Source organism: Rousettus aegyptiacus, unplaced genomic scaffold (genome assembly GCF_014176215.1).
Source record: "Rousettus aegyptiacus isolate mRouAeg1 unplaced genomic scaffold, mRouAeg1.p scaffold_m13_p_13, whole genome shotgun sequence".
In the NCBI taxonomy this organism is placed as follows: domain Eukaryota; kingdom Metazoa; phylum Chordata; class Mammalia; order Chiroptera; family Pteropodidae; genus Rousettus; species Rousettus aegyptiacus.
The window spans coordinates 66,865,345-66,886,240 of NW_023416288.1; the positions used below are offsets into that span (position 1 = coordinate 66,865,345).

General features: G+C 35.2%; 1 protein-coding gene across 3 annotated transcripts in view; it reads left to right on the forward strand.

Annotated features, from left to right (window-relative positions):
* The window catches only part of SLC13A1 (solute carrier family 13 member 1), a 126,201-nt gene that overhangs the window by 37,427 nt on the left and 67,878 nt on the right, over positions 1 to 20,896 (forward strand). For all 3 annotated transcript variants that reach the window (XM_016125214.2, XM_016125212.2, XM_016125213.2), the window contains exon 7: positions 17,403 to 17,554. In XM_016125214.2, the coding sequence (XP_015980700.2) occupies positions 17,403 to 17,554 (152 nt within the window). The remainder of the gene's footprint in view (positions 1 to 17,402; positions 17,555 to 20,896) is intronic.

Consider the following 20,896-nt stretch of genomic DNA (forward strand, 5'->3'; position numbering starts at 1 on the left):
ATGTATACATGTGTCAGATCGCTGTGATGTGCACAGTTAATGTCACAATTTTATTTGTTAATTGTACCTGAGTAACGTTGAAAAATTGTGGGGTATTTAACATGTATGTCACAGTGATTTGATGTACATATTCATGATATAAAAAGGTTCCCCCAATCTAGTTGATTGGTACATACATCATCTTATATATTTATCATTAATTATTGTGTGTGTGTGTGTGTGTGTGTGTGTGTGTGTGTGAAAATTTTGAGTTCTACTCCCTTGGCAAATTTCAAGTGTGCAGCGCAGTTCTCTCAACTGTAGTTGCCATGTTTTGCATTGGCTCCTTGGTCCTAATTCACCTTGTAGCTGAGAGTCTCTACCTTACCTGGTCTTTTTTAACTTGGCAGTTTCCTGTGCCAAGATAAAGTTGAAATTTTAAAAGAAATAATAGCTACTCTACTCACTAATCCAATTTATGAGAGCTCATCCTATTCAACTGAAAATTCAGACGCCTCATTTTCGATGGTATTATATCAGAAGAAATGATTAAATTTCTGACACATAATGGGAATCCAATATGCTCCACAAAGAGTCTAGAGTGAAAGTAAATGCCCAGATACAGACAAGCAGGTAAAACCTAATCCGTCTGAAATTTTGCCAGGGATATTTTCTGAAAGAAGAAAGTAGTTGGTGGCAACAGATGGTAAGGTAAAGTCACTTCTGAATAAAGAATTTATTTAATGTTCATTTTATAAGAAGAATCAGAGTAGCCATTCTGTGAACATGACCTCACTCCAGATTTCAATTCTTATTGTAGTCAAAGCCCTAGATCCATTGATGGCTATAATTAGCTGTGTTTCCACAAAACATTTTGTTTTTTAGAAAATGATTGACTGTTGATGATATCTTTTCTCACATATATCTTTAATTTTTGAATCATCAAAATGTAGTTCTTCACATTTTATGTTATTGAAATATTATCTAGCAAATAACATAAGCTCAGCCATGTTGGAAGCATCTGTACTTTCCTCTAATTATACAGTAAACCTCCCACACTATATCATGTATTCTACTGTTGTGTTTTGTTTCTTAAAATCCTCAGCAGTGTTTTTTCTATGGATCTTCTAATGGTATTTCCTAACAAAGAAATACATTTATTTTGTCCTCTAATTGTTTTTTTATATATTGATTATAAAATGTTTTGTACATATTTATAAAATGTAATGACAAATTTAAAGAATAACAAAATGAATAAAATGGGATATGCCATACCTCAGCTTAAGAAATAGAACATAATTCCAAATCTCCATGATCCTTTCTCTGACTCTATGTCTTTTCTCACATAATCACATTCATCCCCTTATTAAGATAGTCACAGTCCAGAATTTTGTGTTATTTATCTCCTGTTTTCTTTTTAGTGTTATCACTTGTGTTAGTTACTTGTTCACTGCAACAAAAAACCCAAAATAGCGTTAGTTTTAACGAGATAGAAATAGGCTGGTTAGTGGCTCCATAATCATGATAACCCTGACTTTTTTTTTATCACTGCTCTGCCATCCTCAAGTCTGTTAGATCAAGTTTGCTAGTTGTGCTTTTCAAATCATCTATGACTTAACCAATTTTTTTTCTGCTCAACCTATCACTTAATGAAACTGTTTTGTTAAAATATCCCTTTGATATGGATATGTCTCTTTCTTGTGATAGTTCTGTCAGTTATGGTATCTATATATTTTTAGATTATTTAGGTTATGTTATTATATCCTTACCAGTTTTGAATACTTATATATTATTGATTAATTAACACTTTTATGATTTTACAGTGCCCTTCTCAATCTATACTAATGTTTTAGGGTCTTAGAGTATATTTGATGCTAATGTACCAATATCAGCTTTTGGGGGGGCTAATTTTTACCTGGCATTTCTTTACCCTTTCACTTTTGATATTTCTATGTCCTTATACTTTAGGTGTATCTTGTAAAAAGCCTATTGCTCGCTTTTGCATTTTTTCCAGTTTGAAAGTTTTTGGATGAGGTTGATTCACTTGAACTTTTTGCAATTTTATAAATTTAGAATTTCTAATGCCAAATTTCATTTTTTTCCCTGAATGTTCTTTTCCTCTCTCCTTCATTCATTTCTCAATGGTTACTCTAAAAATTTGTGTGTCTGTGTGTGCACACGCACACTTAAATCTATGTGTAGGTCTTTTCCAACAGTTCTTGAGCATTCTCAGCTATTATTTCCTCTGAGTCTTTAGTTTAACATATGCTAAACTTTGTCTTCCACGCTTCTTAACATCTCTTTAATATATTAATAATATGTCAATAACAAAAAAAATGTTTTTAAATTTAGTTACCTAAATTTTAATTTCTATAAATTCTACTTGTCTCTTTTGAGGGTTTGCTTGGTAATCTTTGTAGTCTCTTTTTCCTTATTCATATTTCCCATCCCTTCTCTAATTTTATTAATCAAAAATAAATTTACTCATATTCTGTGTCTAACTCTAGTGTCTCAAAGTCTTGGATCGCTCTCTCTCTCAGGCCTATTCTTGGTTTTTGCTGGTTCTCACTTTTGATGGCTTATTTTCTTGCCCGTTTTGTGCTTTTAAATATTGAAATGTTAATTTTCCTTGAAATTTTTATGGGAATTCCTTAAGTCCTGGGTTGCAGCTGTGTGGAAGAGCTTTGAATTATAGTACCATTTTTATTTTAATATACATACCAATTAAGGTTTAAAATACTCATAGTTAGGAGTTTTCAGGGTACATTATGTTTTGCCTTAAGTCAGCATGAGATTTCCTTGCTGTCCAATTCGCAAAAGACACCATCTTTATATGCGTTTTCCTATGCAACTCCCCACACAGGGCGGGCCTTAGGCATTACTTGCCATCTCTAGCTCTCCCTGCATAAGAACAAACTGAAATCCTCCATCAAAAAGTTGCCTATTCACTCACTTAAGATTCCACTTTCACTTTATTGGGGTCGGGGCAGATTTCTTACATTAGTATAAGTTTAGTGATACATTTTTAAAGGAGCTTTTAAATATTTTAAACAGCATTTCATTTGGCAGGGAATCTAATCTGTCATGCAGCTGGATAGAGAAATCTGCTATATTATTTATATATTATTTCGGTCATTTTTATCACTATAAAACAACCCAAGATTTTCCCCAATAGCACGTACATTTTTACTTTTTGTTCTTCACTAAGAAATTACAAAGGAAACATAAATATTTAATAATTAGAAGAATAACATTTTATAAAATAATTTTAAATGTAATTGATTTTCAACATTGCTGAAAAAGTAGAATTTTTATGAAGAATCCTCTTGTCTTGCGTGCTAAATTTTTAATATCTATCCATTCATCATAATATTACTGTATAAACTAATATCTCAGTTTACAACATGCAATATAATTCTTTATTAACTACAGTAGATATAAATCATATTTCAAAGAGTTTTGTTGATAACTTCAATTTCGTTACCAACTTCTCTGTGTTGTTCAGCTTACTATTGATTAGAGCTTTACCAGATCTTCCTGAAGAGATAATATTTAGAGTAGAAGGAGATTATGTATTAGTTCATTCTGAAGCTTCTTTACATAAATCATTTCCTGCAGTAATAATTTAAAGCCATACGCACATTATAGGAGGTCTGGTTTAATTAAAAATAGAAAGCATAATCTGTTATCCACTTAACTAAGCACTTGTAAATTCAGTATGCTGAGAGCAAACAAAGGAGACAGGGCCCCACTATCAATCAGTCTGCACACTATACAGCTTTTTCTCTCCCCTCCCCTTTTACCTATATCATTCACTGTGTATGGACCATGAAGGCACCAAGGTCAATCTGTGCACTAATTATTTGTTAATGTTCATTTATTTTTTAAGGTAAAAACAGATATATCACATCTTCCAATATGATGGCAGATTGAATAGGCTCATTTACCTTCACTCTACCCTAAATCTCCATTAAAACAAAGACAGGTAAACCTTTTAAGTCATAGATCACAATTATAAAAATGTCAAGGGAGGAGAGGACAGTATAATCATTTTGGTACCTGGAAAATAAAAGAATGAGTAAGAAATGACTCAGTTATCACACAAAAGTGACATCCTATGTCAACAGTGAGGAAAGACAATAAATAATCCAATTTACATAGCGGCTACCCTCAAAGTTTTTTAAATGTTGAAAAGTGGGGTTAAGTAAAAAGTTGCTTATGAAACAATTAAATTCTCAGATTTCGTCCCCAGCTCTACATGGATGCAACTGTTCCTCCTCCACCAAACAGCAGTGTTTCATTGAGACATGATGAAGTAGGCAATAAGGAGAACCAGACACAGTTCAGGGGTCGGGGAGGGTTCGCAAGGAAAATAGGGGCTTTGAGTGACAGTTTATACACTGAATGATGAGAACCCTAACTTCCACCCCATTGGCTTCAGTAGCCAAGCCTATACCTCCAGCTGCCAGGAGCAGGCAAGAAATCAGGAGGTTTTCCCTTGGGGAGTACAGTTAGCACAAGCGGGAAGATAAAAATATATAACATTGGGTGAAAAAAAAAAAAAAAAAAAAAGAGCCCAGTCAGATGATACTGCAGTGAAGCCCACAATCGACAACGAATCCCAAAGCACATGTATAGAATTTTCAACTGGCTTTTCACTGACTTAAGTAAGGGCAAACAACTTGATATTCCTGGATATCTGAAGAAAGTCTTAGGCAAGAAAGAATCTCAAACAAACAAAAAGGGAACAGAAGCTTGCAGGAAAGAGACTGTGCAAGAACATGAAAACACAAGAAAAGGAAAGAAACTATCGTTAATCCATTAGGAAGGTAAACAGATATTAGACTCATGAAATATAAATGACATTCTACAAAAGAAGAATATGAAGATAAAAATAAAATATGTAACATAAAATAAATATATAAAATATAAACTTTAAAGATATAAAATATAAATGTAAAATTTATAAAAAATAGGAAGAAAAAGAAAAAAAGGAGTTTCAAAAAAAGAATAGAGAAAACCAAGAAGGTTACATTAAAAATACAGGAAAATTTTCTTTTTTTTTTTTTAGGATATACTTGTTATTTATTTATTTATTTGTTTGTTTGTTTGTTTCTTTGTTTCTTTGTTTCTTTGTTTCTTTGTTTCTTTGTTTTAATAGAAAAGATTATTTAAAAATTTTTCCCCAGTCTGCTTTCCCTCTCCCACCTCCCCCCTATGCTTTGGTAACCACTAGTCCATTGTCCATGTCCATGAGTTTCCATTTGTTTGTCCTGTTCATTTGTTGCTTTTAGGTTTATACCCCACATATAAAGTAATATCGTGTGATTTTCAACTTTTTCTGTCTGGCTTATTTTGTTTAGTATGATTATTTCAAGGTCCATCCATGTTGTTGCAAATGGCAGTATTTCATCTTTCTTATGGCTAATATTCCATTGTATATATGTACTACATCTTCTTTAGCCAATCATCTATTGTAGGACACTTTGGTTGCTGCCATGTCCTGGCCACTGTGAATAACACTGCTGTGAACATTGGTGTGCAAATACCTTTACGGATATGAGTTTTCAAGTCTGTGAAGTAAATACCCAGTGGAGGGATTGCTGGATCATATGGTAGATCAATTCTTAGTTTTTTGAGGAACCTCAATACTGTTTTCCATAATGGCTGTACCAATTTGCAGTCCCACCAGCAGTGTATGAGGGTTCCTATTTCTCCTCATCCTCTCTAGTATTTGTTCTTACTTGTCCTGCTGATTACAGCCAGTCTGACAGGTGTGAAATGGTATGTCATTGTGGTTTTGATTTGTATCTTCTTCAATTTCTTTTAACAGGATCTTGTAGTTTTCATTATATAGGTCCTCACATGTTTCGTTAAATTTATTCCGAGGTGTTCTATTTTATTTTTATTTTTGTTTCAATTGTAAAAGGAATTATTTTTTCCACTTCTTTTTCTGACACTTTGTTATTAAGATATAGGAATGCTATGGATTTTTGAACATCGATTTGGTATCCAGAAATTTTACTGAATTTGCTTATTGTTTCTAGTAGTGTTCTTGTGGAGTCTTTAAGGTTTTCTATATAGAGAATCATGTCATCTGCAAATAGTGACAATTTGACTTATTCGTTTCCTATTTGGATGCTTTTTATATCTTTTTCTTGTCTAGTGTATCACATTAATTGATTTGCATATGTTGAACCATCTCTGTGCCTCTGGGATCTTTTTAATATGTTGCTGTATTCGGTTTGCTAATATCTTATTTAGGATTTTTGCATCTGTGTTCATGAGAGATATCGGTCTGTAGTTTTCCTTTATTGTGTTATCTTTACCAGGTTTTGGTATCGAGTAATATTGGCCTCATTAAATGAGTTTGAGTAGAATAGGTATTAAATTTTTTTTAAATGTTTGGTAGAATTCACTGGTGAAGCCATCTGGTCCAAGGCTTTTACTTTTTGTTAGATTTTTGATGATTGTTTCAATTTCTATACTGCTGATGAATCTATTTAGATTTTCCAGTTCCTGATTCAGTGTAGGAAGGTTGTATTTTCTAAAGACTGGTCCGTTTCTTCTAGGTTATTAAATTTGGTGTTATATACTTTTTCATAGTATTCTTGTATGATCCTTTGCATTTCTGCAGTGTCTTTTGTAATTGCCCCTTTTTCATTTCTGATTTTGTTTATTTGCATCCTTTCTCTTTTTTCTTTAGTGAATCTAGTCAGAGAGTTGTCAATTTTATTAACCTTTTCAAAGAACCAGCTTTTTGTTGCATTTATTTTTCCTATTATTTTTTCTGTTTTCAATTTCATTTATTTCTGCTCTAATTTTGACAATTTATTTTTTTCTGCTGACTTTAGGCTTCATTTGTTCTTCCTTTTCTAATTTTTTAAGATGAAGCATTAAGTTGTTTATTTGGGCTTGTTCTTGTTTTTGGAGATAGGCGTTTAATGATATGAACTTTCCTCTTATGACTGCTTTCGCTGTGTTCCAAAAGTTTTGATATGTTGAACTATCATTATCATTCGTTTCTATGTATCTCTTGATCTTCTTTATTATTTCTTCTCTGACCCAGTTATTCTTCAGTAGTATGTGGTTTAATCCTGATTTCTTTTCGCAGTTGATCTCTAGTTTCAAAGCATTATGATCAGAGAATATATTTGATATGATTTTAACCATCTTATAGTTTTTAAGGCTATTTCTGTGTCCCAGTATGTGGTCAATCCTTGAGAGTGTTCCATGTGCACTGGAGAAGAATGTATTAGCAGCTGTTTTGGGATGAAAGGCTCTGTAAATGTCTATTATGTCCAGTTGGTCTAACGTATCATTTAAGGATGTTATTTCCTTATGGAATTTCTGTTTGGATGATCCATCCATATCTGACAGTGGGGTTTTTAGGTCCCCTACTATGATAGTGTCCCTTGGTATCTTTCTTTACCTTTTTTATTTTGAAGACTATTTCATCCGATATTAGTACCGCTACTCCCACTTTTCTCTGAATGCCATTTGCTTGAAATATCATTTTCCAACCTTTCACTTTGAGTCTATATTTGTCTTTGGAACTGAGATATATCTCCTGGAGGCAGCATATAATTGGGTTTTGTTTTTTTGATCCATTCTGCAACTCTGTGTCTTTTTATTGGTGAGTTCAGTCTATTTACATTTAGGGTGATTTTTGAAATACGAGGTCTTCTTATAGCCATTTTATCTTTTGCTTTCTGGTAGCTCAGTGTTCCCGTTGCTTCCTTGTCTTTACGTTTCTGTTTTCTTTATTTTGGTTGGCTTTTGTGGGTTTTCTCTCTGGTTCTTATTGTTTTACATTATATACTTCAGTTCTGATTCTTTGATGTATGGTTACCATTATGAATATAAAAAGGATACACACACACACACACACACACACACACACACACACACACACACACACACACACATATACAGTCATTCATTTTCTTCTGCCCGTGCCTTCTCCATTACCCTTTGCAAATACGGATCTTCGAATCCTCCCCTTTTCAGTCATTGTTGTCTCAATTTGTCCCTATGTATGCGGAATGTTCTTTACTATCTTGCTATAGCGATTCTCTTCTTATTGTTTAAGCTTATAATGTCCTGTTCTTAGTAAGGATTGCAGTCCTCTGCTTCTATTTGCCTGATGGTCGCCTTACTCCTAATTATGTTTTTTTGTTGTTGTTGTTGGTTTTTTTTTTTTTTTTTGTCATTTGTTTTAGCTGAGCTCACCCCTTTCAGTATTTCCTGCAGTGCAGGCCTCATAGTGGAGAATTCCCTCAATTTTTATATGTCTGGAAAGGTCTTAATTTCTCCTTTATATCTAAAGGAGAGCTTAGTTGGATTCATTATTCTAGGCTGGTAGTTTCTTTCACTTAATATTTTGAATATTTGATTCTACTATTTTCTGGCTTGTAAGGTTTTCCCTGAGAAGTTCGATGATAATCAAATGGGTTTTCCTTTATAGGTTACTACTGTCTTTTTTCTACTAGCTGCCCTGAGAATTCCCTTTGTCAATGATTTTTGATAACTTTAATACAATGTGTCTTGGTGAAGGCCTTTTTGAGCTGAGATAATTGGGTGTTCTATCGACTTCTTGAATCCCAAGCTCCAGCTCATTTTTTAGATTTGAGAAACTCTTGTCAATTGTTTGTCTGAAAATACTTTCCAATCCCTGCTCCTTTTCCTAGCCTTTGGTAATGGGCATTATTCTTATGTTTCCTCTATTGATGGTATCAGTTAGTTTTTGTATTTCTCTTTTATTATTTTTCATTCTTCGGTTTCTTCTTTCTGATTTATTTCTAGATTTCTGTCTTTGATATCACTGATGCTTTCCCCCATTTGGTCGACTCTATTTCCAAAGCTTGTTAAATATTTCATTTTTCAAGTCTTGCAGTGTGTTCTTTATCTCCAGAAGGTCTATTCAGTTCTTTTTGAGCGTTTCAGTCTCCTTGCTAAAGAACTCATTCTGCTTATCTAGTTGTTTTATCTATTCCTGAAATTGTTAATATGATTCATTTCGGATCTCATTGAAATTTTTCAGAAGTACCATCCTAAATTCTCTTTCATTTAAGTCATATATTTCTACATCTGCAAGCTTATTTTCTGGAGATTTTTCTCTTTCTTTCTGAGACGCCTTGTCACTTTGGTTGTTTATGGTGTTTAATGGACTATTCTCCACTTGGACATTAATAGAAGTATATTCTGCTGTTTTTTCCAGAAAGAAGACTCGTTATATAAAGGTCTCTCTTTAGCCTGCTACAAAGAAAGTGCTTTTCTTTTGGTTTCTAATAGGTGGCATCTAAGCCTCTTGGATCCCCGCTTGATATAAAGCCTTAACAATGCCTTTTTATTTTTTGATAGATATTTAATCATGCTCACTACTCTCATTTCAGTCCCTGTCAGTGTTAGCAACGGTTTCAGTAGCATCTGCTCAGATTCCCCTGTGGGTTCTGTGGTGTTTGGTCTCAGAGGGTAAGTGGGGAGGGGCCTTCTGAGTTGGGGTTTGGGGGCTCTGGCTCAGCCTTGGTCTTTCAACTGTGGCCGGTAAAGATCAACTGTTGTTTTCCTGCCATCCTGTTTCTCTGCTTTCTGCCATGATGACTGGGCCCTACTGCCAACTGTGTGGAACTCACAAATGTCCCAGGCAGGGTTGTTCAGGGAAGTCACTGTACCTTCTCCTCTCCTCCTACTCCTGTAAGGAGCTCCAGATGCGAGAGGCAGCTTCTTTATTTCTCCCAGTCCACTGCCTGACACCTGAGGTTCTGTCCTGTGGTAGCTCTTATGCTCAGATTCCATGCTCAGACGTGCTGGTGTGCAGTTTGGGTGTTTTTTGTTGAGTTTTAGGTATTCAGCTTATTATTGTTTTAAGGGGAGAGATCTGGGAATGTCTCTCACTCCACCATGTTTCTAGGATATCAAGAAAATTTTCTTAATGAAAAAATATGATTTTTATTAAAAAAAATACCTACTGCATGCCAGTATAAGAGATGAAACAGACTCACATAGGAAAAGATACTGAGATTTCAGAATACCATGGGTAAATAAAAGAGAAAGTTTTCAGAAAGGGGGAAAAACAGATTCCTTAAAAAAGATGAAAAATATAAATGGCTGAAGAGTTCTCTATAGCAACACTGGAAACTCAGAGATGGTAGGAAATAATGCCTTCCAAATTCTGAGTAACATTTATTTCCAATCTAGAAATCAATAGCCAGTCAAACTATCAATGAAGTGAGAGTATGACTAATGTCTAGTTAACTTGTTGCAGATCTAGAAAATAAAATGATTTAGGGCAGACAAAAAGGCTTTAGAAGAGACATCTCCGAGGCAATGAATTTAGTAAAATATTTGATGTGTATTATGTACCTATCCTATCAGTTAATTGTTCTAAGAGAAGATTTAAACAACCACAGAATATTTAGGGCTGATTTAGTGATATGTACCTGGAAAACTCAGCAAGTAAGAATATGAGGGGAGTGCAAAACAAGAGAATGAATAAATATCATATTGCTCAACTGTTAATAGATTCCTAGACAACATTCGGAACATCGAACTCTGCTCTAAACAAAATTATAATTATAGCCATAACGGGACGATGATGGAGACATAAAAAGTGTCAGTGTGTTCAGTGAATGAAGCTGTGAAAGAAAGCTGTATTCTCCTCATCTGACATAATTCAAATTTAATTATAATGCCTACAACTGAGAAATCAAGAGATGGCGTCATATCAATATTATTTAGGTAAATGCAAATAAATATTCAAAGAGCTAAAGCTTTTAAACTGGCTGCTTTGGGCAAGCAGAAAATAGTAAGCAGGAACTAATAGTTTGTGCAAATAAATATCCAAAGAGCTAAAGATTTAGGTAAATGCAAATAAATATTCAAAGAGCTAAAGCTTTTAAACTGGCTGCTTTTGGCAAGCAGAAAATGATAAGCAGGAACTAATAGTTTGTGCTATTAGCCTTGCATAATTATTTAAATGTAAATAGAAACCCTAATGTTTTCATGCCACACTCACCCAAATGAGTTGTTATGCACAGCGCTGTGTAGAGTACTGGTTAAGTCCATGTGGATTCAAGTATGTGTTTTTAACACCTGGTCTTGGAAATATGCAACATGTCTGAGGAATCTGCAATCACTGCCACCAGGTGGCAATAGTGAGTTATACCTAGACCAGCAAAATTTCTGCTCTGAAATGTCCCTTGAGCACCACCCCTGTGACGGTGTCATAGAATTTTGATTTTGGTCATGTCCTAGACAAAATTTTTTTCAGTCACTTAGGAGAATTTGTGGGAGGTATACTCACAAAGGCTTAGATGTCATGTATTTGCGCAAAATACAAATGTCTGACACGATTGGGATTGAATAAAAACATGATAGGTTACAACTGCTGTGGTGAAAGCAACGTGAAATGGAATTAAATGTAAAGTCTTAGATGTAGGTTTAAAAACTCGCATAAATAAAAAGTGTTCTGGAAGACAGGAGGATACAAAGAAAGTCATTGAGAGGGAACTCATACATTGTGTCTGGCTTCGATTCTGCTGTGACCAGCTGTATCACAATGGAGACTCATTTTGCTATTCTGAAAAAAATGAGATGTTCATATCATAAAATCTCTAAATATATGTCTGCTCTAATAGCCTATGACTGTTTCATATATTAAAGTTTTTATGACTGTGGATGATCCAAAAAAGTATCAAGAAGGTAGCAATTATCCCCATAACCCCCCATTGTTAACATTTTGCTATATTTCATTTCAATCTTATTTCTAGGCATATAAACATATGTGGATATATATTTTTATTTTTAAAAATAACATCATTCTGAATATTTAATATCATCATGAAACTATAAAACAAGCTCATTCCCATTTACAATATATATATGGCATTATACCAGCACAGGAGAGTTTCTCTGGCCTCCTCTTCCCTGCCTGTTTTCAGCCTCACTCCTCTAGATGCTTTGCTCCGCCTCCCTTCTTTACTTCGGAATTCTTTTTTTTTTTCCTTTCTCAAATTCTTAAGAGAAAATGCAACGCACACAAATACAGACATGCACCAAATTCCTCTTCTACTTATAGAGAAATGCAGTGATTATTTTGTTGTTCTAATACCTGCAAACACATGCATTCAGGGTCTTTCTACCCCAGATGATTTATTCCAACTCACTCTTAGGTGAGATTCAAACTCTTGGTCTCAGGTTGAAACTACTGCAGAGCTAACTAATCTGCAGAGGGCCTTCCTCAACTCCTTTTTTGTAGTTTCTGTACCCATCGTTGGCTCAATTATTGGTTCATCTCTGGCTTTTTTAAGAGTTCTACTTTTGTGCCCATTGCCCGTAGAGGTAAATAAATAAAATAATAGTAGATACTGTCCCTCTGGTCCTCATTCTTTACCCTTTATTACAGCATATCATCTCTTCAACTAGTTCAGCCCAGCAATCACATGGCCTAAGCAAAATAACGGTAGAACTGACTGCATGGGGCTCATGTTGACTAGCAGACAGCAAAAGTGGTACACCCCATTTCACCTCCCAAACGCCTTCTTTTAACTGTATTATGATGCTAGTGTTGCAATTTACTGTAGAATTTGAATTTACCTTGAATTTTTAACATTTCTAACTTGTCTGTGTGTTTTACATAAACATCACCTTAGGTGCAGTAGCATTAATGTATGTTGTAAAGCAGTGGTCCCCAACATTTTGGCACCAAGGACTGGGTCTCCTATGAGAATCTAATGCCCGATGAGCTGAGGTGGAGCTAAGCGGTGATGCTGGTGCTGGGGAGCGGCTGCAAATGCAGACGAAGCTTCACTAGCTCTCTCACCTGCCACTCACCTCCTGCTGTGCAGCCAGGATCCTAACAGGCTAAGGACTGACCCACAGCCCCGGGGCTAGGGACCCCTTTCGTAAAGGTCTTTAAATAAGAAAAATACATGAAAAATCCATAAAGGGTAAAGCATGGCAAATATATTGATATTTTCCTATTTTGATTTTTGATTTTATATTTTCCAATGCATTTTGTATCATTGTTATATATACATATATTCACACATTTGCTGGTAAGCTTTTATATAAAGTCAAATTGTTAACTTTGCATTTCTGAAAATTTTAATGTGATGATGAGAAATTATATACACATTACAGCTTTAAGTTTACTTCCTTATGATCAATTTAAGAATTTCAAAATTATACATCACTTCTGGATTGCCTCTGAAGTTTTTCCTATAGTAAAATAATTAATACTTAAGCTCTAAATTTCACTTTGTTTCACTCATAAGCATTTATAATTTTATTTTGCTATTTTGTTTATTTACCATTTTTCAGATTTTTAATGGAAACCTTTATCATATGGAATATAAGTCATTTTCACATAGGCACATAAGGCAAAGGAGACATTTGTAAATTAATTTATTTTGAGTAAAGTGTAGATACCCCTGGGAGCTAACCTTTAGGTTAATTAGAAAGTAAAAGGCAAATTACAGTCCAATGCACCTGACCCTGTCATGCTAAATACCATTCCCATATGTAGGGTGGCATTTAGTGAGTAGAAATTTATTCTTATCATGATGCCTCAAAAAGATGGTTCAGTCACAGACAGCATGTTTAACTGTATGGAACATGGCAATCCTTCTGTTTGTATATTTCATAAATACATCTAGATTTTTTAAAAAGACTGCAGTGTGTAGAAATAGGCAAGAATTGGTGCAAGGAAGCGCAGAAGGAGGCTATTACAGTAACCCAAATCAGAGATGATGTCAACTTAGACTAGCATGATAATGGAGGTGGAACAACCTGAACAGAGTCTAGACAAATTTAAATAGATAAAATTGAGAGGACTTAGTGGGATGAGGAAGAGGATGATTTTGAGGAGGACAGACAATCTAGTTTAGTATCTGAGCTCTACATGGTTTTATGATCTAAGTCTGCCATGACAGCTCTCCGACCTTGGACAAGTCACTTAACTTCTCTAGGTCTTGTATCTTCATGTGTAAAGTGGGATAATAATAGTAGTAACCTCATTGTGTTGTAAGAATAACAGGAAATAAACCATTTATTTGATTTCAACTTAAAATAGTGTTTATTACATCTTAAGCACACTATAAATGTTTGTAATTATGGTGATGGTAATGCTATTATCTTAGTCGGTTAATCCTGCAGAAGAACTAGGTTTGAGGGAGGAAATAATGAATTTGGTTTTTAACATTTTGGGATTGGTGTTTTATTTAAGTCATTTACATTATGTTGAACAGACAATCTGATGAGTTGGCCTAAAAGGAGCAGTCTGGGCTGAAGACAGGAGTTTGGTAGTCTGGTATTTTTATATTCATTAAAACAATGAAAACATATGAGATTTCCTAAGGAGAAATATTATTGTGAGAAGGAACCAAGTGCCTATGACAGAGTTTCAAGAAATTTCAGTTTTGAGGAAGGATAAAGGTAAATAAACTGGCAAGGGAGACAGAGGAACAGGTAGAGATGTAGAAGAAAACCAGAAGGGTGAGATATTATGAAAACCCAAATAAGAGTTTCCAGCAGAAAGGCATGATCAATTCTTTTGGGCACTGCTGTGAGGTCTGTAAAATCGAGACTAAAAAGTATTTGTTGGGTTTAGTAATGTGGAGGCTATTGGTAATCATAGCAAGTGAATTTTCAGTGGATTGAGGAGACAGAAACTAGATTGGAGTGGTTAAAGAAATGTACACAACTCTTTTTGAGTAGGTTGGCTGTGAAAATGGAGATGAGTTAGGGCAGTAGTTTAATTGAGGGGAGGATTAAGAAGCTTTTGTTATTTTGGTAAGGATGACTTGAAAATGATTACATGTTAGTGGGAAAATTCCAGCAAAGCCTACTGTTTAAGGTTTTTGAGAAGGCCTGAAGGATTGGAATCCAGAAAAATGAAGTTGGAAGGAAGACATTTATTCTATTATGAATGCAGAGAAAGAGAAGGCATGTCAGAGGCAAGTAAGTTTCTACATTTGACAGTGAGACATTTGACTGCTGGCTTCTATTTTACTTGTGGAATAAGAGGTGAAGCTACCTGTGAAGAGTGAGAAGGAGCACTGAGAAGAGAATAGAAAAGGTTTAAATTTTCTTGTGGAGACAGGGCAGTTGGGTCAGAGAAACACAGTAGGATAGAGAATTGGCAAAGACACAGCAGTTGAAGTTCATGATCATGAATGTAGAGAACCTAATCTCCTCTACTTTGTGTGTAATTCTCACCAACAGTACTTGGCTGCTCATGGGCAGACATGACACAGAGAAAGTAAATGGTTGGATTCATCCAAAGTTGAAAGTTTGCTTAATAACTACTATTCGAAGAGAGACAAGAAAGAGAGTTTAGGGTTTTGTTAAGAAAGTTATTGATGGTGGTGATGGTTTCATGGTTGTATACTAATCCCCAAACTCATCAAGTTGCATATGTTAAATATGTATAGCTTTTTACATGTCAACCATACCTCAATAAAGTGGCTTAAGAATGCCTAAAAAAGAAAGTTATTGCATTGATTTATTATGGAATCTAAATTGTATAAGAAAGGAACTAAAGAAAGGGGAGGAGCAATCTACTGGGAATAAATAGATGCCTCAGGGACCTAGACTTACCAGCAGAGCTGGAGGACAGCAAGGATAGGAGTAATTCAACAGCAAAGCCAGAAGCAGCAACTGTGGAAAAGGAGCAGAATTCTTTGTTAAAAGGATGGTAAGATGAGACCCTTTCTACCCTTGAGGAACTATAATATCAAGCATATACTGTAAGTATTCCTGCATTATCCTAACACAGGGCTTGCAAGGGAAATGACCAAAAATCAGTTTTAGGCTCCAAAACTTAGTTTTGAAAACAAGAAGGCCAATAGGTAGTCAACCTTTGGAACAGGTTGTAATATCTTCCCCAACTGCCTCTAACCTGTACCACCAAGGTAGGGAGGAGCCTCTCGCTAACCTCAAGATAACGAAATAGAGAAACTACATTCGCAGAACTTGAGAATCTTTTTTCCAGACTTAGAAGGGATCAATGGACTAGTATTTGACACACACTTGAAAAATTTGAAAGTGAAGGTCATGGTTGAATCTCTTTACCTAATGGAGTTTTAGCTGCACTTTCACTGCCAACAGGGAAGAGGTGCCTGTTTCTCATGGACCAGTTGCTTTTGTCTTTTACCCAGAAAGTTTTATTCTTAAACAAAACAAAATAGTGATTTCCAAGATGGAGCCATTTGAGGATGTGGTATTGTCCAAGATGGAGCTGTAGGACAGGGTGACTGAGGTAGAGCAGAGTTGAAGGTCTCTGGAAATGAGGTTAAAAAAATCTGTGAGGCAAGGATATATGAAGGGTTATTCATGACCATGTTATGACTATCCAGATGCTGACAGGATTTTGAGGATGGAAGAGTGTTGTGTGCCATGTGCAAGTGTCATCTTAAATAATAGCAGTGTGTAACCAGGAGGTGAGACTATCATGTTCAAAAGAATGGAGAAAAAGATACCCAAATTACGATCCTTAAAGAAAAATAAATTTATTTTCATGGTAGTAGAAGATTAATGTTCTGAAGGAGATATTGGGGAACAAGGAGGTCACTGACTCCATCTCTCTATGCTGAAGTATATGAGGTTAAGAATGTTCAATTTCAGAAGTGGTATCTGGAGGCCATCACTTAAGTCTCCAAGGTAGAGAAAGTCTCCAAAAAGAGGTTGAGGAGCTTACTGACTGTGAATTACCAGTATAGCAGAAAAACAGTGGAAAGATTCATGAGCGATGGTGAGAAGGGAAGAAAAAAAGGGAAGAGTTGGTTTAGGGATTAGAAAAAGCATGAAAAAAATAAATGAAACTATTAAAATATTCCATTAGTTTCAGGTTAAATATTTTTATTTTACATTTTTGTTGATGGAAAAAATAAATGTGGTACTGTCAGGCTGCAATAACAAAATGCCATAGACTGGAAGTCTAAAACAACAGGAATTTATTTCTTATGGTTCTGGAAACTAGAAATCCAAGGTCAGGGTGCAGCAGTATCCATGTCTGGTGAGGGCTCTCTCCTTGAATTGTAGATGGTTGTCTTCTTTCTTTCTTTGCACATGGGGGAGAGAGAGAGAGAGAGACAGAGAGAGAGAGAGAGACAGAGAGAGAGAGACAGAGAGAGAGAGACAGAGAGAGAGAGAGAGGGAGAGAGAGAGAGAGAGAGAGAGATCTCTGTTGTCTCCTCTTATAAGAGCACTAATCTCATCAGACTAGGGGCCCACCTTTATGATTTCATCTAACCCTAATTACCTCCCAAAGGCCCTCTCTCCAAATACCATCACATTGAGCTTTAAGGCTTCAACATATGAACTTGGGGTGAACACAAACATTCAGTCCATAACAGATGCTATTATTGCTTGTTGTGACCACTAATACAGCTGTTCTCATACTACATCTTCTTATTGGGCAGAATACAGTCACAGGAACCAAATATCGAACAAAGAAGGACCACATGATGTGTAAACTTATGTGTTTGTGCATTGCTTATTCTTCTACCATTGGTGGCCTGACAACAATCACTGGTACCTCCACCAACCTGATCTTCGCTGAGCATTTCAATACGTAAGTAATATTACTGGATTGGTGACTTAAAATGAATAGCACACAACCTACAAGGATTATTTTTACCTGATTCAGAGACTCCAAGAACAGAGATGCTATATTGAGTTAACTCTCCTTTGTTCCCCATAAGGACATTCATAGGTCTAGAGTCCTTCCGTTCCACTAAGAGTTAAATATGCAAGACAGTAAATTAACAGGTGCATATAAATTCCTCAAATTAGTTCAGGAGATATAACATTTTTGTACTCTCTGTAAATCTTTTTCTAAAATTTAGACCAATTTTTTGAAGGCATTAATCCATTTGCAACGACAGATTGAGAGCATTGTAGCACTTTGAGCAAAATGTTTCAGTAACTGTTTTTCCTAATTGTATAATTTCCTAATTCTCTTAGTCATGGGAATTTAGCCAAATATTCTTTAAATTTAGAAATGTTTAAAATGTACTTTAACTTTAGTGATTTTTTTCTTCAAAAGTTTGTTTTAACATTAGAAATTATATTCAAACTAGAGAAAAAAAACCTCAAAGTATTCCCTCTTGATAGGAAATACTAGAAAAGGGGAAATATCTTTATGCAACAAAATATAATTGACATCATTAAACAAGCTAGATGTTTAATAGACATTTTATTAAATATTAGCCCTAAAAAAAATACAACAGCATCCCAAAGCAACACTGGAATTAATGCGTTCAATTTCATTGGGAAAAGTTTCATAAACAAAACTGCAGGAAAAAAAAGATTTCTTTTTGTCCAGATTTTTAGTGCTGGAGAGAAATTGCCCTTTATTTTTAAGTCCACTACAATAATCTCACCTTTTCTTCTTGATACTGCTTGCCATCATTTTGAGCAATACCAGTGATTATTTTGTACAAATTTATTTTGAGTCTCTTACCCAGCTTCAAAAGGTACACGATTCTAACAGTCGATGATTTCCTATCATTGACATTAAGAGAAAGGCACCATCTTACAAATAAACTAAGCGAGGAAGAGTTTGGATAACACCTTTCAGAGCCTTATCTGTCTGTCTGTCTGTATATACATATATATAGTCATATATGTATATATATGTATACACACACAGATATATATATATATATATATATATATATATATATATATATATATCTTCTCTTTTTTACACCAAAAAAAAAAAAGCAATACATTCTGAGGAAGCTAAACTTTATTCAGTGGAAATAAAAGCAGACTTTCACTCATTCACTCAGTCAATCAACAAACGTTTGTTAAGGACTTACAATATGCAAGGCACTGCTTGGAATTCTTTTGGAGAATGAAAAAAATAAAACCTACCAGAAGGAAGATTCCATCTAGTTGTCTAGATAAAACATATGTATGTAAAAACTATTTATTTTTTGACATATAGGAGAAAAGGTAAAGTGACATGTACTGAGCACTTTCCAGATAATCTACAAATATTATAGTGAACACATATCCTATATATCCTTGCTGTAGATGGATATATAGATGGTATTTTAATGGTGATTAAAAGCATAGCCTCTGGGGTTAAAATGTCTGTGTTCAAATCCCAGCTCTTTTATTTACAAATTTAGGTAATCTTGGACAAATTACTTAATCTCTTTAAACTTGTTACCTTGCCAGAAAAAAGAGGATAATAATATCCCTCCCTTAGAAAGTCGTTTTGAGTTTTACATGAAAGAAATAGCACGTGGGACAGCGCCTAGCACAAAGCATATGCTCAATAAACATTGATTATTATTAGAGTTGAGACAGTTGAGGTTCGACATAACAGAGTGAGAACCAAACCAACATCAGTCAGACCTCTAAAATCTGTCTCCCTAAAAACTACCTCCCTGGAAATATAATTGAATATGTGCCCTAAAAAAGGACTGCAGCTGTAGCTGCTCCTGGATGTGGCTACATCCCTTGATTACTAGAGAAAACGTGTCCATACAACATGGTACAATCTTAAAAGGGGTAAACACCATTTCGTGAAGAAATTAATGCAAATAATTCATAAAATTAGAGCACTGAAAGTTTGTAATAGATTTTGGGAGGAGGTAGTAAAATAGTCTGTGCATATTCTTGCACAGCTTAGAACAGCAGTGTGCAGATATTGTCATTCTGGAGACAGGAGGACAAGTAAGAGTCTATCCAGAGTGCCGACAAATGATGAGGTGCAGAACGAGGCTAGTTATGAGGAGACGGGAGGATTTAGACTGAGGACACTGTACAGTCAGAAGGTGGTACGTAATTAGGGGAGGAGGATTTAAGGGTAACGACAGGAGAGGGCAACTTCGGGAATTTTTGCCAATATGGCTAGATAGATAAGCGATGCCATGAACTTCTAGGGACGACATGGCAGGTTTATGAAAGAAATTAATAAATTGGGTTTGGATATATTGAAATGGCATGCTAAGAGACTATTCACAAGATTTTCAGCAGGCATTTGCAAATGCATTGTTCATGTTTGTTATAAATTTGGGAACTATTTTTAAAAATACAGAAATTAAGATCTTGACTGTAGAAATGGTCACATATGGAGAAAAAAGTTAGAATTGGGATGTGATTAGACTCTTAGGAAATATCGACATGAAAGAAGATGAGCAAAGTTAATCAAGGTAGATGGAAAATCTATTTTGAAAGCCAAAGAAGAAGACCATTTTCAAAATGGAGGATGAGTCAAGAGCATTCAGTGTAGGAGAAGGGTCAAATAGATGATGGCTGAGAAACATTCTCATCAGAGTCCTTTACAAGGGCACATTCGGTGGAATTGTGAGGACTGGGGCAGAATTCGGGCTGAAGAGAGTTAAAGGAGTGAGTTCATAATGGGAAAGGAAAGGCAGCTAGTTTAAATGGCTATTTCCAGTTTGACAAAGAAAAGAAGAAAAAAACAAGCACGGTATAACCAGAGGCAGAGAGGCAGATGTCAGTTTGGTTTTACGATCAGGAAAAGGAGATAGTAAAAAGAGAGAAATGTGAGGCTTTGAAAAAAAGAGAGAGAGAATATTGATTGGCTGAGAGTTTGGTAGAAATGACATGGAATTAGAAACAAGAGTAGAAATGTTAGTCTTAGAAAGAAGGACCTATGTCCCTGAGTGATAAAGTAAGGGAAGAAGAGAACAAGTAAAGATGGAGAAATTTCAAATCATGTACACAACTTCTTTGTTTCTCAGGCGAGAAAGCCAAGGCTCAGAGAGTTTTAGTGATGATCACTAGTCAGCGGAGGAAGTGGGGGACAGAGGCAGACAGCCTGAGTCTCAGTGCCTTTTCCGCTCTGCAGCCTCGTTGCCTCACAGACTCTATATGAGGAGGTCATGTTGGCAAAATTCTAATCTAAAATGCTCAACATGATTCTTATCCACTC